Source organism: Chionomys nivalis, chromosome 9, assembly GCF_950005125.1.
Source record: "Chionomys nivalis chromosome 9, mChiNiv1.1, whole genome shotgun sequence".
In the NCBI taxonomy this organism is placed as follows: Eukaryota; Metazoa; Chordata; class Mammalia; order Rodentia; family Cricetidae; genus Chionomys; species Chionomys nivalis.
Window position 1 is genome coordinate 10,353,236 of NC_080094.1, and position 23,948 is coordinate 10,377,183.

At 44.4% G+C, this 23,948-nt stretch overlaps 2 protein-coding genes across 5 annotated transcripts; one reads left to right on the top strand and one right to left on the bottom strand.

Moving 5' to 3' along the window:
* Positions 1-668: 668 nt before the first annotated feature.
* Positions 669-3,350, bottom strand: Mocs3 (molybdenum cofactor synthesis 3). Its single transcript, XM_057780536.1, has one exon. It carries the CDS (start codon positions 3,215-3,217, stop codon positions 1,841-1,843), a length of 1,377 nt encoding a protein of 458 aa, XP_057636519.1. The 5' UTR covers positions 3,218-3,350; the 3' UTR covers positions 669-1,840.
* On the top strand, positions 3,207-23,048 carry Dpm1 (dolichyl-phosphate mannosyltransferase subunit 1, catalytic). Of its 4 annotated transcripts, none has more exons than XM_057780537.1 (9): positions 3,222-3,843; positions 7,128-7,227; positions 9,997-10,030; positions 12,973-13,049; positions 13,270-13,295; positions 16,415-16,510; positions 20,033-20,101; positions 22,044-22,158; positions 22,885-23,048. In XM_057780537.1, exons 1-9 carry the CDS (start codon positions 3,317-3,319, stop codon positions 22,987-22,989), a joined length of 1,149 nt encoding a protein of 382 aa, XP_057636520.1. In that variant the 5' UTR covers positions 3,222-3,316; the 3' UTR covers positions 22,990-23,048. The 4 variants fall into 4 exon arrangements, 3 of the variants coding, with proteins under 3 accessions (XP_057636520.1, XP_057636522.1, XP_057636523.1); XM_057780539.1 differs by having other exon boundaries at positions 3,417-3,661; XM_057780540.1 differs by lacking the exon at positions 3,222-3,843 and adding an exon at positions 3,850-3,947.
* Positions 23,049-23,948: the final 900 nt, after the last annotated feature.

Consider the following 23,948-nt stretch of genomic DNA (forward strand, 5'->3'; position numbering starts at 1 on the left):
GCACACACTTGCCAGCCTGGACAGCAAACAAGGCCCTGTGTCAAAAGTAAATAAAGGACTCCAAAACAAAGACATGCAGGTGCATAGTAACTGGGAGAAGTTATGAGACACCTGCTCCAGCCCACCATGCCGTTCAGGGTACCTGGTGTGACACAGTGTCTCACAGCCAAAAGTAAAGCCAGGCCTAGCTTTGACTCTTACTAATCCCTTTCATATTTAAAGGGGGGGGGGGAGACTATCACTGCTTTCAAAGAGGTGACTCTGGCCTGCAGAGGGCTTTTTCTAGCTATAGTGTTTTTATCCTTAAAAAAAAAAAAAAATGCCAGAAAATGCCAGAGAAACTGGGCAGTGGTGGTGCATGACTTTAATCCCAGCACTTGGGAGGCAGAGGCAAGTGGCTGAGTTCAAGGCCAGCCTGGTCTACTGAGGGCTGGACAGTCAGAGCTACACAGGAAAACCCTGTCTTTAAAAACACTGACCTGGAGCCGGGCGATGGTGGCGCACGCCTTTAATCCCAGCACTCGGGAGGCAGAGGCAGGCGGATCTCTGTGAGTTCGAGACCAGCCTGGTCTAAAGAGCTAGTTCCAGGACAGGCTCCAAAGCTACAGAGAAACCCTGTCTCGAAAAACCAAAAAAAAAAAAAAAAAAAAAAAACCACTGACCTGGTTATACACGCTGGAAGTAGTGTGGACTGTCTGCCAGCTCATCCAATTTGTGGTACTGGAAATGAAGCCCAAACTCTTCGGCCTGCTACCACTGACTCTTACCCCCTTTTTACTTTTTATTTTGAGACAGGTCTCACTAAGTTGCCCAGGCTGACCTTGGACACACTCAGATAGGCCTTGAACTTGTGATCCTCCTGCTGCAGCCTCTAGAGTAGCTGGGCAGACTGACCTGCACCAACAGGCGTAGTGAAACTGTTTATCCTGGAAACAAACATAAAAACACCTACATATAAATTCCAAATTAAAGCAGAAAAAGGGGTAGGAAAAAAAGGCTGGAACTTGGACTAGAAGATTCCAAAGCAGGACAACCACAATGCAGTTAAGCAAATGTCTCATGTGTATGCCATTAAGGTGGACACAGAAGCTAAGTATAAGAAAAATGCTAGCAACTTCTAAGGGAAGCTGATGGTCCACAAATCAGTTTCCTTTATTTTGCTATCAAGATTGCACTTTGATACTCATAGCAGGTTTTAGAATGACCAATTTCCAGATAATGGAAACAATCCGTAGTTATCTATGTCTACAGTGTATATCGTATCATTTTAATTAGAAGACTCAAATATCTTTTTCAAACTTTTTTTTTGATTTTAAAACGTTATGAGTGGTTTTGCCTGCGTGTATGCCTGCCTATGCACCAAGATCCTGCCTGGTGCTGGAAGAGGGAAGGAGACATCTGACCTCATGGGACTGGAGCTACAGACAGTTGTGACCCAGCACACGAGTGATCCCCTATGGGAGGGGGCAGCCAGTACTAAGTCACTTCTCCAGCCTCCCAAAGAATATCTTAGTGGGCTGAATGCAAGTGTAACATCTGTGAGTAATCCAATTAGACTCAGAGGAAGTAAAACTGCGTCCTAATTCCAGGTATAAAATGGATGGTCCAGAGCGCATTGTGATTGCAACAGAGCAGAAACAAAAACCCGGTCACATCCCATGCTATATGCTGAAGGCACACTATACAAGGGCCCCAGACACAAGGCAGCTCTCAAACAATTTTAGCCTGCTTCCTCAAAAACCTCCTGGCAAGAGTCTATTTGTTCAGAGGCCGTGGATCCTGGCTCTTCCCTACATCCTCGAGGTACCACAACCATCCATGTGATCTGCACGCGGCTCCCTCAGTACCGTGGAAACGACTCATCAATTTTGGCGGCCCAGGCCATGAGTCCCCCTACAATATCCTGAACGGTTAAAGAGTCTAGCTCTGGCACTGCCTTTAAGGTCTGCAGGACCCTCACGGCTTTTTGGGAGTCGTTCCCCAGTTTGCAAATCACATACACAGAGAGAGCAGCCCCTTCCTCCGAGTTCCGCTTCCCTTCCCGGAGGGCATCCCCTAAGAGCTTCAGGCTGTCGGCATCCCTCTGGTCCAGCTTATTCAAAGGGATGTGGAGGGCGTGCGGCAGACGACAGATGTCCACCTCCACTTGAGGCCGGACGTCCAGCAACACGTGGGGTGCTCCGGAATCCAGAAGCCGCTTGTAATCGGTCACGGAAATCCGTTCCTCGGGGCCCAGGAGCTTCAAGACCCGGCACTTGTCGGTGGCCGAGGAGCCGCAGAAGGCCTCGTAGTCCTGCAGGCGGGTCACGGTGGGCTGCTGCCCGCACACGGCGCAGTCGGGCCGGCGACGCCGCAGCCGGATTTGGCGGAAGTGGCCGCCGAGGCCGTCGAAGAGCAGCAGGCTGCCGCTGTAGGATGGCCCGAGCCCGGCGGCGATCTTGAGCACCTCGAGCGCCTGCACGCAGCCCAGCACGCCGGGCACCACGCCGAGGACGCCGCCGTCGGCGCAGTTGGTCACCGTCTCGGCCGGGGGCGGCCGCGGGAAGACGCAGCGGTAGCAGGGCCCGCCGTCGCAGTGGTAGACGGTCAGCTGGCCCTCGAAGCGCAGCGCGCTGGCCGACACCAGCGGCCGGCCGGCCAGCACGCACGCGTCGTTCACCAGGTAGCGCGTGGGCACGTTGTCCGAGCAGTCGGCCACCACGTCGTAGGCGCGGACCAGCTCGAGCGCCCAGGCCTCGCTGAGCGCGCGCGCGTACACCACGCACTCCACGGCCGGGTTGAGGCGGCGCAGCGCGGCGGCCGCCGAGCGAGCCTTGGCCTGGCCGGCCCGCGCCTCATCGTGCAGCACCTGGCGCGCCAGGTTGCTCGTCTCCACCACGTCGTGGTCCACGAGCCCCAGGCGGCCCACGCCGGCCGCCGCCAGGTACTGCGCCAGCGGGCAGCCCAGCCCGCCGCAGCCCACCACCAGCACCGAAGCCGACGCCAGGCGCAGCTGACCGCGCACGCCCAGCTCCGGCAGCAGCAGCTGCCGGCTGTAGCGGAGGATCTCGGCCCGCGACAGCTCGGCCTTGGGCAGCAGCGGCGGCAACGGGACCGGAAGCTCGGGCTCCGGCGCAGACGCCAGGGCTGCAGTCAGCCTCCGCTTCAGCGAAGCCAGCTCTTCCTCGCGCCGGGCAATTTCATCCTGTAACGCCGCTACGTCCTCCTGGGCGGCCATGACAGTCTCTTCCGGAAGTAGCCTGGAAGTGACTTCCGCTTCCTGTTACCCATCTCTTAGCGACGGGGAAGACTAAGGCGCTTCCTAGAGCCTGAGGAAATGAAACGAACGGGTGTTTCCGGAGGACACCTTCGGAGGCGACTTGAAACAGTCGCAGAATCGAAGTCTTCCCAGGGAACCACATTGAGGCCTAGGAGAGCCAAGACTCCCTCGGGCCCCGGAATTTGGTACGCTCCACGCCGGGTGACGCACTTCCGCTTCCGGTGCTTCGCGCAGACCCGTCATGGCCTCCACGGGGGCGAGTCGCCGTGGTGCTGTGTCTCAGCGGCCGCCGCAGGCCCGATCCTCGCGACAGGACAAGTATTCGGTCCTTCTGCCTACCTACAACGAGCGCGAGAACCTGCCGCTCATCGTGTGGCTGCTGGTGAAGAGCTTCTCCGAGAGGTAGAAGAAGCTTCTCGCGCGCTGCCGGCCGCGGGCTGCGCGGCGGCGGTTGGCCGCGCGAGGGGACCCACTGAGGCCCGGCCTCGGCTCCCGCCCGAGCCTGCTCGAGGCTTTTCCCAGCGACGAAAGCCATGGCGGACAGCCCCGCGGCTGTCTCCCGTGCGTCTCTCCTTCCCGCTCAGGTCTCTGGCGAGATCTGCGTTTCACTAATGACGGCTCGCTGTGGCCTCCGCTCCCCCACCCCCGCCTTTCTCGTGAAAGGACTGGCTCGGCTTTTACTTCGGGGGTGAGGCTGAAACCTGACCTCATCCCTCTCCAGGCGCTCACGATCGGCCGCCAGAGCCGGGCGTCCCGAGCCGGCGCTCTCACCCGCACCCCCGGGGCCGAGCGCTTACGTAAGCTTGATGTTTGCGCTGTCAGGGAAGTGCTGATGAGCAGGCAGAGAGCACCCTCGCCCAGCGCTGTTGTGGCACCGACATTAGGAACTGGGTCTTGTTAGTTTGTGTGTTTGAGCCTTGCTCAGTGCTAGGCAGTGTTCTACTGAGCCCATTCCTGTCCCTTAGAAACGGGAATTTTGACATTGGAAGTGTTACGCAATTTTTTATAAAGGTCTCCTAAGTAAACTAAATAAAATGCCTCCTGAGAGCAGTACGGAGACAGTTGTTTGATGGGCAGATGAGTGTCATGATGCTATGGTAATTTGGGGCGATCTTTTCCTATCAACGTACACAAACGTGATTTTGCAAGTTAGGTAGGATGCCGTAGCAGAGCGCTGTTTATTTAGACTAGTCTTGTCAGAGAATACAGGTTGTTTACGGAGCTTTTTGTTTTTTCGTTGGCCTTTGCTTTTTAAAGACAAACGAGGACGCTGTGCCCATGTTGTCTAGCAGTCAGAAAAAAATGCCAAGCTGGGTGCTGCAAAGGAGGCAGAGGCAGACAGAATGTATGTAGCAAATTCAGGTTCAGCTAGGGCTACATTAGCAGCCCCTGTCTCAGAAAAACAAAACAAAATGCTTGATGCGTAGTTTCTCTTTACAGAAAGCCCAAACTCACCATACTGATTGGCAAAAACCATAGACAGCCTTGTTTGTTTGAGACAAGATCTCAGAACTGCATAGTCTTGTCTGGCCTGGAACTCACAACAGCCTGCCTCCCAAAATGCTGGATGGGCCTGAAGGGTGCACCACCACTCATGGCCAGGATTGCTGGGCTTGATGTTGTTATGTTGTTTGTCTATTTGGAGTTGCTGTTGTTTTTGTTTTGTTTTAGGTTTTGGTGTTTCAAGACAGGGTTTCCTTTTTGTAGCGCTGGCTGCCCTGAAACTCATTCTTTTTTTTTTTTTGGTTTTTCGAGACAGGGTTTCTCTGTGGTTTTTGGAGCCTGTCCTGGAACTAGCTCTTGTAGACCAGGCTGGTCTCTAACTCACAGAGATCCACCTGCCTCTGCCTCCCAAGTGCTGGGATTAAAGGCGTGCGCCACCGCCGCCCGGCGAAACTCATTCTTATAAACTAGGCTGACCTCAAACTTGGAGATCTACCTGCCTCTGCCTCTCAAGTGCTGGGATTAAAGGCTTGCTACCACCACTGGTCAGGCTTAGGAGTGCTCTTTTGATTATATCTGAATAAAAATCACTTTGCATATAGTGGCCCTTCCATGGGTAATAGATATTTTTTTCGTTAGGTTTTATTTTTTAAATTGGTTCTGCCAGCTTTTTCCAAATTAGAGATTTTAACCGAAACATTTTAATATGCTTTGACTTTGTATGCTGATTTTACGGTATTTTTGCCCTGTTTAATTTATGTGTCCAACACTCTGTACCTCCCCACTGCAGTTCCCTGCTCCCTTTCATTACATTGTAACCTAGGTCTGGGCTGGAATGCCTCTGCTTCAAAAGTTCTGGGGTATCTTTTTTTTTTTTTTTTTTTGTGGCTTGGGAGTCAATTGTGCTAGAGAATGGAAATCTGCCAATGAAGTGGATGTTCTGCAATCAAAATGAGGTTTAATAGGAATAGCTACATCTCAGATGTAGTTCTGGTTTTTTCATTTACCTGACCCTCTGGCTTGTTTGAAATCAGGAAGGGAGAAATTTTGCTTAAGAATGACTTCAGCCGGGCAGTGGTGGCACACGCCTTTAATCCCAGCACTTGGGAGGCAGAGGCAGGCGGATCTCTGTGAGTTCGAGACCAGCCTGGTCTACAAGAGCTAGTTCCAGGACAGGCTCCAAAACCACAGAGAAACCCTGTCTCGAAAAACCAAAAAAAAAAAAAAAAAAAAGAATGACTTCATAGTAGACAGTGGTGGGCATGCTTTATCACAGCACTCCAGACAAACAGAAAACAGGGCATTGGTGGCATCAAGGCAGAGGCAGGTGGATCTCTGAGTTCAAGGCCAGCCTGATTTCCAGGCTAGGTTCCAAAGCTATACAGAGAAACCAAAAAACAAACAAAAAAAGGCTTCACTTTGTGACGCACCTTTTTCCAAAATCAACATCTTTTTTGCTGTGGTCAGGGTCCCTACTCTTGTGTGTGTTGTGGGCTGGGTGTGTACACAGTTGGCAGAGCAGAGAGCACCTGCTGCCTTTCTCTTTCAATCTCCACTTTGAATTGTTTGAAACAGGGTCTCTCTTGGCTTAGAACTTTTCTTATTTGGAGGGTTTCAACCTCCCACCCACCTCCAGTGCTGGAGTTACAGGAATGCTTAGTTATACCCATTCTTGTAGCTGCTGGGGATCTAAATTCAGGTCCTGTTGCTTGTATAACAAGTACTGTTACCCACCAAGCCATCTCCCCAGTCCCTGTTGTACCTGTTCTTGACTTTGAGGTTTTGTTTCTTTCCTGCCAAGTTTGCCAAAACTAACTTTCACAACCTTTAACAGTCTGTTGTTTCCTTTGATTTCCAACCAAACAGGGGCAAGAGGAAGGTGTTGCTTCCTTTTCCTTCCCCTTTATGCCTTATAAAAGGGGGTGGGTGGGTAATGGTGATTATGTGTACATCAGGTAGGATTTATCCTCCAGACAACAAATGTTTATTGGTTTTTAGAGTAGAAACTATTCTGTGAATATAATGGAAAGTAAATTTAAGAGTGACAGCCAGTCAGTGGTGTCTCATACCTTTAATTCCAGCACTCTGGAGGCAGAGGCAGGTGGATCTCTTAAGTTGCAGGATAGCCTAGTCCAGGACAGCCAGGGCTACACAAAGAAACCCTATCTTGAAAAACCAAAATAAATAAATAAATAAATGTAAAATTAAGTCAGATAAATTCCAGATTTTTTTAATGTAAATTTGCTAGTATCATTTAAAGTATTGTTTTACTTTGTTTATTTTGAAATAGGATCTCTGGTATTGCAGGCTGTCTGTGAAAATCACTAGAGCTGAAATGACCTTGAATATCCTGACTCTCCTGACTTTAACTTAAAAATTGAGAGATTATCGCCCAACATTAATATAAATTTAAATTTTATTTTAGTGCGATCAACTATGAAATTATAATCATAGATGATGGAAGCCCAGATGGGACAAGAGAAGTTGCTGAACAACTGGAAAAGATCTATGGGCCAGACAGAATTGTAAGTCACAGACCCTTTCCTTTCTCTGTGGGGGAAGGGTGGTAAGGAGCAAAGTCTGGAAAGAAGAGAGGCAGCAGACCCTTTTGAGATCAAAATTATGTATCTGATATGTGGACTAGTGGTAATTTTACAACAAAAAAGTGGGCTTGACCTCTGGCTTTATGATAGATTCTAAAGATAAATTTTCTTATAATATTGAAATAAGATACTGTGTTGGGTATGTTATAGAGCTGATCAGGAAATAGTTCTTGGGTTTCTGTCTTGTTCACTCCCTTCTCTGGGCCTGCATATGCTTTGTACACAGTGCTGCCTGCAGCTCGGAAATTGTAGGTAAGAAAGGTGATTGTTGGCAGAGAGACAGGAGTGACTTCAGGGCTTGAGGCAGTTACATTTCTTCCTATAAAGTGATTGGGAGGAATACTTCCAGAATCTCAAACTTCCAGGCTTGACATTCTCACTCCACCATAGGCCTGTCCTCCTGAAGGAGCGACTTGGGCAGACACAGAGGCAAGTTTATAGTGGCTTCATGAATTTGGTATTTTTTTTTTAAAACAGAGTTAGATCTTACTAGAAGATATTCTTAATATAATTATTAAAAGGTGTTCTAAACTTAATTTGTAGAAGATATTCTTACTATAGATTTTAAGTATGAGGGTGAGAGAGGGGTGTGTGGGCTGGAGGAAAGCTCTTGCTCTTCTGTAAGGACCTGAGTTCAGATCTTAGTACCCACATCAGGCAACTCAGAAGTTCCTCTAACCCCAGCATGCAAACACACATGTACACCTGCAAAGAAAGATACGGTGTAGCTGTGGCTTCACTAACAGTTGCTGTGAATTGTTTTATTTGTGAATTGTACTTTGGATAGCTTGGACCAAAAGCACACAGTTGAATACAGATTTATAAAACATGTTTTGGTGTTAGCTGTGCAGTGTCATTTGTGTTTGCAGTTCATTGCAGTCCAGGGTCTCTTGGTTTGCGCACATTGCTAAATGATTTGCTGTGGGAACCTGCCTTGTTCATTGTAGATGTTTAGTGGCATCTCTGGCCTCTACCCACAAGATGCTATGTTGACAGAGGTTTCTGTCCCACCTGGTCCCAAAGAAACACTCAGAGGCCTACGTTAATTATAAACTGGTTGGCCTAGTAGCTGAGGCATCTTATTAACTAAGTCTTACATCTTTAATTAGCCCATAATTCTTGTCTGTGTTAGCCACATGGTTTGGTACATTTTATCAGGCATTCTCATCTTGCTTCCTTTGCATCTGGGTGACGGACTGCAGACTGAGCCTTTCCTCTTCCCAGAATTCTCCTGTTTTGGTCATCCCACCTATACTTCCTGTCTAGCTACTGGCCAATCAACATTTTATTAAACAAATACAAGTGACAAATTTTCACAGGATACAATACCATTATCCCACAGCAATGCCAGTAGCAACTTCCCTCCCTTTTTGGCAACCTAAAATGCATGTGATATTGTTACATGTCCCCTTGGGGACAACATTGTCCCTTTTCAAGATTGAGAACCATTGTCAGAGAAACATAAGTCTCTGGAGACTCTCTGGATACTTGTCTTTTAAGAAATGGTAGTTGCTCAACATAGGAAAACTCGAGCTTTTTCCCTGTGGTACTGGGAAATTGAGCATAGGGCCTCACACATGCTAGGCAGATGCTCTGTTCTACCATTTAGCTGTATCCCCAAATCTCTAGACAAGAGTCTTACCACTAAGTTGTCCATGGTGGCCTCAACACATACCTTTCTGGATGTAGTGGTATACTGTTTTAATCCCAACACTCAAGAAAAAGGCAGAGGCAAGTGGATCTCTGAGTTCACAACCAACCTGATCTACACAGCAAGTTTCAGGCAAGCCAAAGGTACATAGTCAGAAGCTGTCTCAACAATAAACAAAACACAAGGAGAAAATTTGCATTTATAATCATTGTTTCCCTGGATAGCCAGACAGTCCTCCTTTCTCCTCCTGCCCCCCTCAGGGCCCAGGCTGGCCTGAAACTAATTGCAATTCTCCTGCTTCAGCTTCCCAGATGCTGGAATTGCAGGTCTAAACCTTACAACTATAACTAACATGTTCATTATTTTATGACTATTTGTTTTTGTTGTTTTAGAGTTTTGTTTGTTTTAAGTTTGAGGACAGTTTTTTTAAGGTTTAAAAAGAAGACTTCAGGGTGGGTAAACTGTAAGTCTTGGCAGCTGCATGGAAGAGGAAGAAGATGGAGTAAAGGAATACAGAAGACAGAAAAGAGCTGCAGAGACACTGTTGAACTAGCTGGTGTGATGGCTACTTTCTTGCTTTGTTGTTAGATACAGACATCCTAATGTCTGGGTTGGCTCAGCCTTTCTGAGCTTGAACTCTTGCCTCCCAAACACTGGCACTGCTGATGTTACACCATAGTTTATACAGTGCTGAGCAGAGCGATTGCTGGTGTTACACTGTAGTCTACACAGTGCTGAGCAGAGCGATTGCTGGTGTTACACTGTAGTCTACACAGTGCTGAGGAGGGTTAGGGTCTCCGTGATAGTAGGCTTCATCACCAGCCCCTAAACGCCTTTTTAACTTTGGGCAAAAATATTGAATATACTCTGCTTCAAGGTCTAATAATGTCAACTAATCTTTTTGAATGAGTTTGCACTTATAGTAACAAACTTAAGAAATGATCCTTGAAACTATAGTCTTGAGTATGCATTTATAGGAGTAAAAAAATTTTAAATATTTTTGTCTTTTTGTGTTGATATGTTGTTTCTTTTTCTTGCAGCTCCTAAGACCACGGGAGAAAAAGCTGGGCCTCGGTAGGTAGGGGCTTTAACCTTTTCCTGTTACCTGCCCTAGTCATATTTGCCGCTGTTTTCCCAGTTTGGAAAAAGACTCTAGTACAGTCAGCCTTGAGTGATCTCCACAACATCCTACTGGTTTCACTTGGGTTGCCTGTATCAATCAGGACCGACTCAGCAAAACATAAGCCATTGTGATTCTGTCCAAATCAGATATTTAGTACAGGGGTTCTAGTTAACAAGGAAAACATTGTTCAGAAGCCTGATTTAAAGCTGGCTAGTGAGGGGCTGGAGTGGGCAGGAGGCTGGAGGGTGCAGAGGGGTAGGACTCAGAAACCTGGTTAGTTTAGAGGGAGGGAACAGAATGTGGGGAGGGCAAAGGTGGGTGTGGAGCTGCTCAGCTGACGCTAGATGCCATGCAGAGGGGATTACTTAGATGTTCCTGGTTTCTCCTGGCACTCTTTACTTGTCCTCCCAAAACTCTGGAACACAAGGGACAAGAATCTAGGAAGTGGGGTTCTGTATAATGTAGCCTAGATAAAGGAAGAGCCCGGGAATGTGTCTGAGGGTGTACATCTGGGATCAGTATATACTTTGCAAAGTCTTTAAATTGTAAGTCTAAAAGGTGATTATTTCTAAGAATGAAAAAGTTTTCACCTTAAACAGAACATTCTAGAGCAGTAATTCTCAAATCTTCCTAATGCTTTGACCCTTTAATACAGTTGCTCATGTTATGGCGAACCCAACCATAAAATTATTTCTTTGCTACTTTATAACTAATTTTTCTACTGTTACTAATTGTAATGTAAATATTTGATATGCAGGATATCTGATACTAAACCCTTGTTGAAAGGGTCATTTGATCCCCAAAATGGTTGAGACCCACATGGTTTGAAAACCGCTCATTGTTCTAAAGTATTTCAAATGAGCCCAGTGGTTCTGAGAGGAAACTTGAAATGCCTTCAATTCATAGTCCTTAACAGAGGAAGCTGTTATCCTGAGGTTGGGGACATGGCTCCATAGTTAAAGAAAGTACTTGCCCGTACATGAGGGCCAGAGTTCAGATCTCCAGAAATTCTGAGTGTACATGGTGACTCACCTATATGTAATTCAACCCCAGAACAAGGAGTGAGACTAGCCATATCGGTGAGCTCTGAATTTGATTGAGAGACCCTGCATTAATAAATGAGGTAAAAGAAGGATTGAGTATGACTTCGGATCTCTACATGCTTACACATGCATACCTCATTCCCACAAAGAGGGAAAGCATGCATACTTCAAACACACATGGATAAGAGAAAAGAAAAGGTTTCTGTCCTGAAGAATGAACTTGCTAGCAGCATCAAATGCTTGAGCTTCTAAGTCCACAGATTCTCTGAGATTGAAATGATCTGGAAAATGCCACCAAAAAAGCCAGAGTTTTTGAACAATCAGTGAAAACATTAGAGTCAATGTTGTCATCGGAGTTGTTAGGAAAGCTCAGCGCTCTAAATGAGATGTTTGTGATGTTTTGTCTTTAGAACTTGTTTCTGCTTTCATTGATCTCTAGTAACTGTCCACACTGTGACGCTAGCTTCTGTGTACAGGGTACAAGGATCAGATAAGGAACTTGGCATTTCTGTCACCTCAAACATGTCAGTTTTCAGTAGTTGGGACATTGAAAAACCTCCCTAACCACGTTTGGTGGTGCATGTCTTTAATCTCAGCCCTCGGGAAGTAGATGCAGGTGGTGGAATATTTATGGGTTTGAGACCAGCCTGGTCTACATAACAAATTCCAGACAACATAGTGTGAGACCCTGTCTCAAAAAAAAAAAAAAGTCAAGAAGTCTCTCATTTTGAAATGCTCTGCTGGTATCAGTCATTGAAACTGGACTGCTGTGGATTGTGATAGTGCTCGGGATAAAGAGTGCAGGAGTTCCCAGTCATCCCAACATAGCTAGTCAGGCAAGCCCTGAATGGGAGACTCTACACAGATATGGCAAAATAAGATAGCTGGGCCCCTGGCCACGTGCTCTCAGGGGGTCCTAGTATACCTGACAGATTGCAGTTGACCTTCAGTAGACAGCCCCTTTGGAACCTGACTTGGAGTGGAGGGAAGAACAGGAGGGAAACTGGCTGGGAAATGAAACTGGGACCAGAAGGTAATGCCTAGAGCAACGGGAAGGTGGGGGCAGAGTAGTGAAAGATTGAGGTAGGGCTATACAGCCAGTGTGCCTTGTAGTCACAGGAATTCAGAGCCTTCCCTGGGCATGAGTGGTATAGTCTGACACCTGGTGCTATTTACTGCACAGTAGCTTGTTAGAGGGTCAGGAAGTGTGTGTGTGTGTGGGGGGGGGGTCATTGGAATATATTTGAGGTTTAAGAAATAGATAAGATGGCATGGCTAGAAGCTGATGTGTACATATGGAACTCTGAGAAACCTGGCCTCTGTCTCAAGAAGACACTAAAGCGTTAGCAAGAAGGTTTTGTGTTTGGGGGTTATTTTTGGGTGGGGCGACAGGGAGCATAAACATATAATGATTTGTTTATATAATCTGAAACTTTGGAAGCTTGGCATGGTGGCTCTTAGCAGCTTAAGACTGAGGCAGAAGGATCTCTTGAGTTTAAGAAGTGAAACCCCCACCTAGACCCTCCTCCAAAAAAAAAAAAAGAGAGACTTTTGTATTAAAACTTTTCTCTTTTTTTTTGCTAATTTTAAATATAGGAATGGTTGGGTTTTTGTTTTAAGTATTTTGCCTCTATGTATGTTTATGCTCATGTGCATGAATTGTCTGCAGAGGCCAGAACAGAGCAGCAGATCCACTGAAGCTGGAGTTACAGTGGTTGTGAGCTGCCATACCAGTGCTGAGACTAGAACCAGGTCTTCTGGAAGAGCAGCCAATGCTCTTAACCACTAAGCCAGCTCTCCAGGTCCTTCTGGTTATTTTTGTTAATGGGTCTAACTACTTTCATTTTTAGGAACTGCCTATATTCATGGAATAAAACATGCCACAGGAAACTATGTCATCATTATGGATGCTGACCTCTCACACCATGTAAGTGGCCTTTACCTCTCTGTTTTGTTTTATTCTGTGTTGAGCTGGCCTTACTATGTCATCTAGACTAGTCTGAAGGGTGCGGGGATTCCCCTGCTTTATCTGTTGAATGCTAAGATTATAGGTATGCACTACCGCACCTAGTTTGCCTTTCTTGATTAGGTATTTATGAGACTTGTCATATGTCGCTGACTTACTGTTTATTCTTTCCAAATTTCAGCCCAAATTTATTCCTGAATTTATCAGGTAGGTACTGTTTCTAGTATTTTTTTTTTTTTTTGGTGTGTGTGGGGGGAAACAGCCCTTTTTTTAAATTTATATTTTACATGCGAGTGCTCTACATGAGCACCCTGCATAGCAGAGGAGGGCATCCTATTACAGATGGCTGTACGCCACCATGTGGTTGCTAAGAATTGAACTCAGAGTCTCTGGAAGAACAGCCACTGACTGCTCTTAACTGCTGAGCTATCTTTTCAGCCTTGTTTCTAATATTTCTAATACTAGAAATTGAAAATTCAGTTTGTTCATTTAAAATATACATGCCACTTTAACTTTTCTATCAAAACTTAACTATAGAGATTTGAAACTCATAAATACAGGCCTGTGACTAAATGACCTATGTTAGGAGCCGTTAGGAACCATCAGTGGGTGGCTCTATTCTCTTTTCTTTCAGGACATGGAAAAGATGAAGTCCTTGTTGTCTAGAATTAGGCTTGACTTATTATAGTCAAAGACCATAAACCATAGGATTTGTCCAGGAGTTGCCAGGATTCTAGGCATCTTGATTCCACAGTGTAATCCCTCACTACGTTGTCAGTCAGCAGCCACAGCTTAAAAGAGGGAATTAAAGGAAACAATTTCCATGTGGCCAGTAAAGCATGAGAGAAGTCCATCCTGTTGTGATCGTGAAGGTGCCTGTCACCGGTTAAGTCTGTCAGAGGTGGAGGCTTTTAAAGAACCAGTAAAATGATAAGCCGGATATGTGCGGTGCTGCTGAAGGAGGTGAGTCATAGACAGAGCCTCTCTAGGAAGTAATGTGGGAATATGTCAAGATGCGTGAGCTTTGTCTTAGCCGTTTTAGTGTATTCCATTTGAAAGTCTAAGCATGCTGATTATTTTAAAGAAATTTTATTTGGGCATTACTGGTTGTGATTCTGTTGAGGTGAGGGACAGTGAAAACCGTCCCTGTCCTAGTCAGGTTTATATTATGATAAACACCATGACCAGAAGAAACTTAGGGAGTAGAGGGTCTTGTTTCAGAATTTTTTATTATACTATGTGAAGATGTGTCACTGTGGTTTGTTTACCGAAAAGCTGAATGGCCAATAGCTAGGCAGGAGAGGTTATGAGGGATTTCCGGGGAAGAGAGGAACTGAGGAGGGGAGGGGATGAATCTAGGCTCAGGAATTTTGCCAGTAAGACACAGGAAGTCAGACATATAAAATGGAGGAGTGGTAAAGAGCCACGTGACAGAATGTATATTAATAGAAACATGTTAATTTAACTTAGAGAGCTAGTTGGGAGCAAGCCTGAGCCAAATTATTAGGGAGCTGGCGGTACCAAAACACTCCTGACAACAGGATTTATTTCATCTTGCATCCCAGGTCACATTCCATCACTGAGAAAAGTCAGGGCAGGAACTGAAACAGAAGCCATAGAGGAACACTGTATAACTAACCTTTTAGCCTGCTTTCTTATGTACCCCAAAACTACTGCCCAGGGATGTTACCAGCCACAGCAGGCTAGGCCCTTCCTCAGCAATCATCAGTCATGAAATACCCAATTGGCTTGTTCACAGACCAGTCTGAGATGGAAGCATTTTCTTAGTTGAGGTTTCCTTTTCTCTAATGACTCTAGCTTCTATCAAGGTAATAAAAAACAACCAGTATCTGAGCTGAATTGGATTATTTTTGCAAGTGTTAAAAATAAGTGGGCTTGCCTGGCGATGGTGGTGCACGCCTTTAATCCCAGCACTCGGGAGGCAAGCGAATCTCTGTGAGTTTGTGGTCAGCCTGGTCAACAAAAGCTAGTTCCAGGACAGGCACCAAAACTACAGAGAAACCTTGTCTTAAAAAAAAAAAAAAAGAGTGGCTTGCTAGGCATAGTGGCACAAGCCTTTAATCCCAGCACTAGGGAGGCAGAAGCAAGCTGATAATTGTTGTTCAATGCCAGCCTAGTCAACGTAATATTCTAGGACAACCAGGGTTACATGGACCTTGTCTCAGCACACGGGAGAGGGAGTGGAGAGTGTGAAGTACTAGGCACACCTGCAACGTCTGTAATCTCAGCATTGTCCGCAAAAGTGCTATGAATTCAAGGCCAGCCTAGACTATATAATGAGCCCTTGTTTTTATTATTATTAGTGTTATTTGTCCTGGTCTAAGAATTAGAAGGGTTTTTATTGATTTATGCTGATACATATTTGGATTCTAAGTTAATGATTACAACAAAACTCTTAGTGGGAAAATGGATGTCTTGTTGTTTTGTATAAGGAACAACAACCTGGAGGTTCCTGGCCTTTCCTGCAGAAGAGGCCTGGACAGTGGAGAAGGGCTTGGAGCCAGCATGTGGTGCAGTCAGCAGATAGAATCCCTGGGCTCACGGGCTGGAGAGATGGTTCAGCAGTTAAGAGCGTTGCCTGCTCTTCCAAAGGTCCTGAGTTCAATCCCCAGCAACCACATGGTGGCTCACAACCCTCTGTAATGGGGTCTGGTGCCATCTTCTAGATTGCAGGCATACACACAGACAGAATATTGTATACATAATAAATAAATAAATATTTTAAAAAAAAATAAATCCCTGGGCTCATGCTCCAGTATAAGAAAAATAAAGAGACTGGAGAGATGGCTTACTGGTCACAAACACTGGCTGCTTTTCCTGAAGACCGAGTTCAATTCCCAACACCCATGTGGCAGCTTACTACCAGTCTGTAACTCCAGTTCCAGGAGACCCAGCTCCTTCTTCTGGCCAGACATGGTATGCTGACATGCAGGCAGGCAGAATGCCAATACACATAAAACTTTTTAAAATTTTTAATAAAACTCACCAGTCAATGTTAGCACACACATTTAATTCCAGCACTTGGGAGGCAGGTGGATCTCTCTGAGTTCAAGGCCAGCTTGATCTATAGAGCAAGTTCCAGGGCAGGCAGGGCTACACAGAGAGACCCTGTCTCAAAAAACTTTAAAAAATTTTTTTAGTAAAATTCAAGATAGTTTAGATTTGAAAGACTCATTTTGGACAGTTGGGATGTCTGCTTGACTTCGTGCTTTGCCTCTGCTTCCCTTAAAACGTGATTGTGAGGTTTGTGAAGATGCCTGGTGAAAGCCTAAGAACTTTATCTGAGTTAACTTTTTTCCCCACAGGAAACAAAAGGAGGGTAATTTTGATATTGTCTCTGGAACTCGCTACAAAGGAAATGGGGGTGTTTATGGCTGGGATTTGAAAAGAAAGCTAATCAGGTACATGTGTGTATGTGTGCATGCTACGTGATTTCTCTACAGGGAAACTATGAAATGGATGGAATACTAGGATCGGGTCACCACAGTCAGGGCCTTTGGTGGGTTTGTAGGATCAGGCTATGACTGCTGACAAAACTTCCCAGATAAGGTCTTACCTACAGTTTTTTCTTTGCTAAGAGTTTTTTCTTTGATTGTTTGGGGAGAAATCAGCACTATTACTAGAACCCTTGATAGCCCTGGTCTGCAGTTTTGTATAATACAGTTTGGGAATAACTGTGTTTAGTAAACCCAGCACTTGATGATAGCAGCTTTTAAGTCAGACAGATCTTGATTAAAATTATGTTTCTCAATATTGTGTTACCTTGTATATTTGCCTTTTTAAAAGTTTGCTCATCGTATAGCCAGCATTCTACTTTTCTGAAACTGTCTGACAACCCATCTCCAAGTTGATTAGGATTCCATGGGCTGGCTGGCAGCCCCTCCACTACCTTCCCCTGGCCTTGCACCTGCAGCTCGCTTCCTTCAACTTTCAACACAGGGTTGGTTAAGATAGCACCAGGCAGTTGGTGCTGTTGGTTGGCTGGGACATCTCAGTTCTGATGGCTACTTCTGTGTGTGTGTGTGTGTGTTTTAGACAGGTCAGGGATATGTGCAACACAGGTGTTTAGGTGTCAGGCACCTTCCACCTTTATTTTGAGATAGGGTTTCTGCCTGTCTTTCAGTGAGGATTCTGAGGATCCCACTGGTTGGTGTCTTAAGCATTTGAGGCCGGCACTTTTCTGCCTGAGCCATTTCTCCATGCCCTTCATCTACTGCTAGGGCTCCAAGCAGTAGATCAGTGTTTCTATAAACAAATAGGGGAATAATAGTCTGGCTCTTGGTGTGAAAACCCATAAGAAACTTAGATACCTAGTGTACCCTACTCGGTCAGGGTGATAAGAAGGAGAGAGTTGTACCTACCAGTAATATCTTCTGTCACTGCCTCATCTAATTGAAGATTAGTTCACCTCACTTGTGGAATCTTGGGGTAGTCATTTAAAACATTTAAGAGACTTAATCTTCTGTGAAATAAAGAGATTGGATAAGTAGTAGTTTTCAATACTGCTAAACACTAAAATCTTAGAAGGAGAGGAACACACACTGCTACTCTGGCCTTCTCAAACCCATTCTACAGACTATATGACTGGGAGTCTCCAGAGGTTGGAGGCAGGCTCAGCTGAGGCTGAAAATGAGTTATATTAATCTCTAAAGGCATTTTGAACTTGGTCATTCATTCATTCACCTTTTAATTCAAATTTGGGAAGTCTAATCATGAGTACCCCTTTTAGTCATGGCATTTAGTTGCATCTGATGATAGTAGTTAACTGTCTGTACTGTATAGGCTCTTGGTCTCCTTAGTGTGGTCCATAATGAATTCAAACACAGACTGAGTGACTTAACACATTTTAATCAAAACATTCTAATTCAAGGTCATACAAGGATTCCACTCGTTCATTAAAAATCCACCATCACTGGGCAGTGTGCCAGGTGCCTGTTGTGTGTGTCATCCCCCCCCCCCATATTCAGAGGCGAAGCAGGAGGATGACTTAAACACAGGCTTTTGGGACCAACTTGGGCAGCATAACAGGATTCTGTCTTAAATAAATAGAAAATAAAACAAAATAGAAACATTGTTTGGGGCTGGAGATGATCACCTAATATATAGGAAGCCCTGGAAGTCCCTAGCATATCAACTACATGTAACAACCCATTTCTATAATCCAGACACTGAAGTATGGGCAGGACTAGCCTGAGTAAAAGACCTTTTCTTACACAAAACAAAAAGCCCAAACCAAAAATAATCTTACACAGTAATACAGACAGACACTTCTGTCTTCAGTAGTATTCTATTGCTGTGAAGAGACACCATTAGCATAACAAATTATAAAGGAAGGCATTTAACTGAAGGCTTGCTGACAGCTAATGATCATCATGGCAGGAAGCATGGCAACAGGCAGGCCTGCAGGCAGGCAAGTTGGAGCAGAAAGAACAAGACAGACTGACATGAGCTTTTGAAACATCAAAGCCCACCCCTAGTGACACCCTTCTCCAGCAAGGCCACACCTCCTAATCCTTCCTGAACAGTTCTATCAACTAGGAACCTAGTCTTCAAATGTATAGATCTGTGGGGTCATTCTCTTTTAAATACCACAACTTCATTCTCATTTAAAGTACCACAGCAGGCGGATCTCTGTGAGTTCGAGACCAGCCTGGTCCACAGAGCTAGTTCCAGGACAGGCTCCAAAGCCACAGAGAAACCCTGTCTCAAAAAACAACAAAAAATAAAGTACCACAACAGTGAAACATAAGCTCTCTAAAGCTTCTGTTTTAGAGGGGGGGCACTGTGTCTTGGAATAGTATCACAGATTTTAGATGCAACTGGAAACTGGAAAAATGTTCATTGGTATCCATCATCCCAGCTGCTGTCTCTAACATTACGGTGTGGGTGTGTTTGTTTACTTGGTTTGGGTTTTTTGAGATAGGGTTTCTCCGCACCATTTGAAATGCTAATATAGCAGTGGGGTCTGTTAGTCTAGAGCCATTCTTGTGGATTGAGTGTTTGCTACCTACAAATTCCTATGTTAAATGAGACCCTCCACCCCCACCCCAGTGTTTTGGAGTCTTTGGGAGCTGATTAGTTTGGAAGCTAATGGGATGACCCCTTTGATGGAATTAGCACCACCCCACCCACTTTTCCAGCACCTTGCTTTTTTAATTTCTCTCCAAAAACCAGGAGAATACATTTTCAGTTTAAGTCAGTGTGTAGTGTATCAGAGTACAATGTATGGTATCCAGATACTACCTGGAGCACACCCCACCTCCCATCCCGCTTTTATGCTATTTTTCTTCAGAGTTTGTGATCCTTCTGCTTTAGCTTCCTGAGCCACTACCATTGTAGACTTGAACCACCATGCTAGGTGTAAAGTTAGTCTCTGCTGAAATCTGAAAAAGACACTTCTTATGAAACTTTTATCTTTTTCTACCCGCAAACTTTATCAAATCTTTCTTGTCAAAGCATTTATGGGTTTAAATGACTTATTTTTCTTCCTATCTAAAGTTTGATTTGGGGTAGGGAATGAGTTATGTTGTGTGTGTGTGTGTGTGTGTGTGTGTGTGTGTGTGTGTGTGTGTGTGTAAGAAAGAGAGACTCGGTGTCTCTTGTAACCCAGGCAGTCATTACCACCACTGTCCATGCAGTGCTGGGAATGGAGCCCAGGCCTTTCTGTATTTATGCTGGTAAGCAATCTCCCCCCTGAAGGCAGGGCAGTCACTTTCAGGTTTCTTCTCTATCTTACTTTCTTACTTACAAAGGTAAAAATCCTACTCTTTCCTGAAAAGTGTCAGATCTCATTCTCATTGCACTGTTTTAGAGAATTAACTTTTGTGTGAAACTGATATCACATTTATTAATGACTAGCATTTGTGACATTGTTTCTCTTGTTGCTAAATATATTAATAATGAAAATCTGATTCTTTTGGCAGCCGTGGGGCCAATTTTATAACTCAGGTTTTGCTGAGACCAGGAGCGTCAGACTTAACAGGAAGCTTCAGGTACAGTATTTCTTCTATATCTAGAAATTTTCCTTTGATTCCTTGCATTAAGAGGCCAGGCAGTGGTCACACATACTTTTAATCCCAGCAGACCTCTGTGAGTTTAAGAACAGCCAGGGCTACACAGAGAAACCCTGCCTTGAAAACCAAAAAAAAAAAAAAAGAAAGAAAAGCTGTTAGGAGAACTGCTTTCCCAGCTGAGCATGTTAATCCCAGTATGCAGGAGACTCTCAGAGATTGAGGCCAGCCTGGTTTACATAGTAAATTGCAGGACAGCCAGGGCTACATAGAGAGACCCTGTCTCAACATCCCACACCCCCAAAAAAGAGCTTTCCTTCCACAGTGACTGGTCGGCAGACTGGAACTCCAGAGAACCTTGTTAAAGGCAGTGTGTTAGACTCCTGCTTTCCAAGTCAAATCTAGGGCTTTGGCCTCAGTGCTGGGCTTGGCTGCCCATTGGAAGCATGGCTATTACTGGTGCGCTCTGGAGAACAGCATGTGCATATCCCAACCACAGCATCCTTTGCAGAAAAGCCTGCAGCCCTTACCATTCCTGCTTTTCTATAAATGAGTCTGTGTAGTCTGTTTTATCCTAAAATCTAAAAGATACAGGAGCCTAGGGTAAGACTGGAGGAAGAGTTGGTATCTAAGTGACTTTCTTCCATTGATCTTTAGAGAATATAGCTATGCCAAATTGTCACTTCAGTGTGTATGTGTGTGCACATGAGAGAGACTTAAAATCTAAAAAGAAGTTGTAGCCCTCCTGCCTACAGTTTTAAATAAATAAAACCCCTTCTAAAGACTGACGCCTCCTGCTGCTTGGATTCTATTCCCCACGTGTCTTCCCATCTTACTTTATAAACTGAGTGAGCCACTTGCTTGAATGTCAAGATGTGCTTGATCTAAGGGATTTGCATACAGCAAATGTTGTGACCTCGATTGTTCTCAGGTGTCTGCAGGCTGGCCTCCATCCTGTGATGCCTAGTCTAACCTAGCTCACCTATAGTATTAGCTGCTTTTCCTAGGGCTACCTCATTGTCCTCAGGACCTTAACCCATGTAGTCAAGCCTGCTAACTGCTGGGCTGCTCATCACCTTGGTACATGTCATAACTTCATCTCTCAGTTCTGCCATTCAGGCATGTCCACTTCAAAAGTAATTTCAAAAGTACCGGTACTTGTGTATGGGGTGACTAATTTACCATATTTCATAATTTCTGATAGTATAAATCTCAAAAGGACATTAAGAACTATAGTGGTATATTTGTGTTTTAATAGGTAAGGCTTGCCTGAAGATCAGAGGACAAAGCAGCCACACTGGTCAATCATACAGGCCAGGGAGTGGTGGCACACACCTTTAATCTCAGGACTCGGGTAGGCAGAGGCAGACAGATCTCGGTTAGTTCAAGGCTACCCTGCGCTACACAAGATTGAATCTGTCTAAAAGAGAAACAGAGCTCACCCAAAAGTGATTCCAGCACTTGGGATCCCACGCCTTTAATTCCAGCACAAGGGAGGTAGAGACAGGAATGATATGGCTAGGCAGAGAGAGGAATATGAAGGGGAAAAGATAGGAAGTCAGTGGAGTATGGAGTTTGAGGATTAGTGGAGACAAGCTCTCACCCCTTTGGTCTGAAGATTTGGTAAAGTTAAAAGGTCTCTCTAGTGGTTTGGCTGCTTTGCTTTTCTGTTCTTCAGGTTGAACCCCAATATCTGTCTCTGGGGTTTTATTATTTTTGCTACAAATAACTCATTTTCCCAAAAGTATTCCAGGCTCTTAGCAGGTAATTCTTGCCCAAGACACATGATCACAAACTCTGAGAACTTGTCTATGTAGCAGGGACTACTGAGTTTTAGATTATAGACACCAGTGAGTTGTGAAAGTTCAGGATCTGGATGACAGGAACATGTCCATATGTTTATAAATATTCTGTTTTCTTACAGATTATACCGAAAAGAAGTTCTACAGAAATTAATAGAAAAATGTGTCTCCAAAGGATATGTCTTTCAGATGGAGATGATCGTTCGAGCAAGACAGTTGAATTACACCATCGGTGAGGTGAGTGACTGTTCTATGTCCTACTCCCCAGAAACAGGTTTACAAAAGCACAGCTTTCCTAGTGCTGAGTTGTCCATGTCTTAGACTTCTGGTTATTTGGAGTGTCCATATACTACAACGTGAACATTCAGATGGGTGTGTCTGACCTACTGCGATTTATACCAAGGTGTGGTTTCTTGTACCTCCTCCTTCAGAATAGTTAACTTGGCAGTATGAGCTCCTTGCTGCTTTTCTTTTTAGTAAATGTCCAGAGTTACAGAGCACCAGCTGGAGGCAAGGTTTCAGGCTAGGTGCTGAGTTATTAGAGACAACCCCATATCTAATTCCAAACTCTTACTCATAGCAAGAAAAACAGCCCCTCCCAGAATGTCTCTTCCTGATGAACATTAGGAAATTTGTAATTTAACTCTATCGTGATCGTTAAAGTGAAGTCGTTTTTTTTTTTTTTTTTAAGTGTGGTTTTTCTGGAAGTACAACCTGACATTTGAATGGACAAACATCACATTGGGGAATCAGTGCTTCTCAAACAACTATAGATTTGGGTTAGATGGCTTAGTTTTAGATAATGAATATGCTAAAGGTCAGTTACTTGAAGAACTACGACTATCAGTGTCCATGTCACACTGGTGCTGTGGGTTGAGGCTTTGCTCTTGTAATGCTGTAACCCTAATTGGTGATGTCATCACTTGAAGACTGACTTTAATGTATGTGTATTTTTTTAACCAGGTTCCAATATCATTTGTGGATCGAGTTTATGGTGAATCCAAGTTGGGAGGAAATGAAATAGTCTCTTTCCTGAAAGGATTATTGACTCTCTTTGCTACGACATAAAAGAAACTATTCACTTATAAGTTCTGTGTTCATTTCAATTAAAAGAAAGAGAAGTCCAAGTCATTGATTTTTATCAATGTTCTTTTAACACATGAGCCAAAGGTAAGGTGCATTTCCTACGGATCATTTCTCTGGAGAAACTCCATTTTATATGTTTTAAATTAAAATTTAAAGCTATTGGTTTAATGAGCAGTGTTCTCAATTTTCATGTACATTGTGCTGTATTAAGACCTATAAATAAATGTATATAGGTTTTGTGTAAAAAAATGTTGCTGCTTTCATCAGATATGTTTGTTCGGAGTTTCTATGAAAAAGAAATGAAATACTCTGTAAAACTAGGTTGGTGCTCTTTCTACCTTGGTGCTAGAAAGGGAAGGTTATTACATTTATAGGCAGTTTATGTATGAACTGGAAAAAATAAAATAAAATCTCTGACCTTAAAGTACATCTCAGATTTCTGAACCAGATAAAGTAGTGCTGTCTGCACACAGACTTAGCCTGGTGAGAATGCTTGTCCACTGAAAGCAAACTGCAAAGTGTACATTGTGAGGTGGAAAAGAGCTTGGCAGCAGTTGGCTCAGAGCTACTGTTCTGTTTTTTCCTTTTGAGCACTAACTTCTGTTGGAAAGAACATTTTATCTTGTTTTATCTCAAAATGCTTGTTTTTACATTATTTCAATACCTCAACAAACTTGCCACCATAACACAAATGTATACTATTTTTCTTCATCCAGAAAAATGTTCTACTTGTTAAAACGAAGGATAAGTTGCTCCATGCAACTGGGGCAAGTACTCTATTATCAACCTTTTCTAACCCTTAAAAGTCAGTGAATTTCTATCTGTAGCATAGTTTCAGGTCATGTAACATGATTTAGGTTTTGAATAAATACAGGAGATAGATTGCCTGTCCCTTGCAAGAAATCTGCCTCTAGGTTACTTGATAATCACATTTAGTGAAC

Excerpts from the sequence above, each read along its gene's own strand:
- Mocs3 (XM_057780536.1), bottom strand. The coding sequence starts at position 3,217 with ATGGCCGCCCAGGAGGACGTAGCGGCGTTACAGGATGAAATTGCCCGG.
- Dpm1 (XM_057780537.1), top strand. The coding sequence starts at position 3,317 with ATGAAACGAACGGGTGTTTCCGGAGGACACCTTCGGAGGCGACTTGAA. Across the intron at positions 16,511-20,032 it reads TTGAAAAGAAAGCTAATCAG|CCGTGGGGCCAATTTTATAA; the intron begins GTACATGTGTGT and ends TTCTTTTGGCAG. Across the intron at positions 20,102-22,043 it reads GACTTAACAGGAAGCTTCAG|ATTATACCGAAAAGAAGTTC; the intron begins GTACAGTATTTC and ends GTTTTCTTACAG.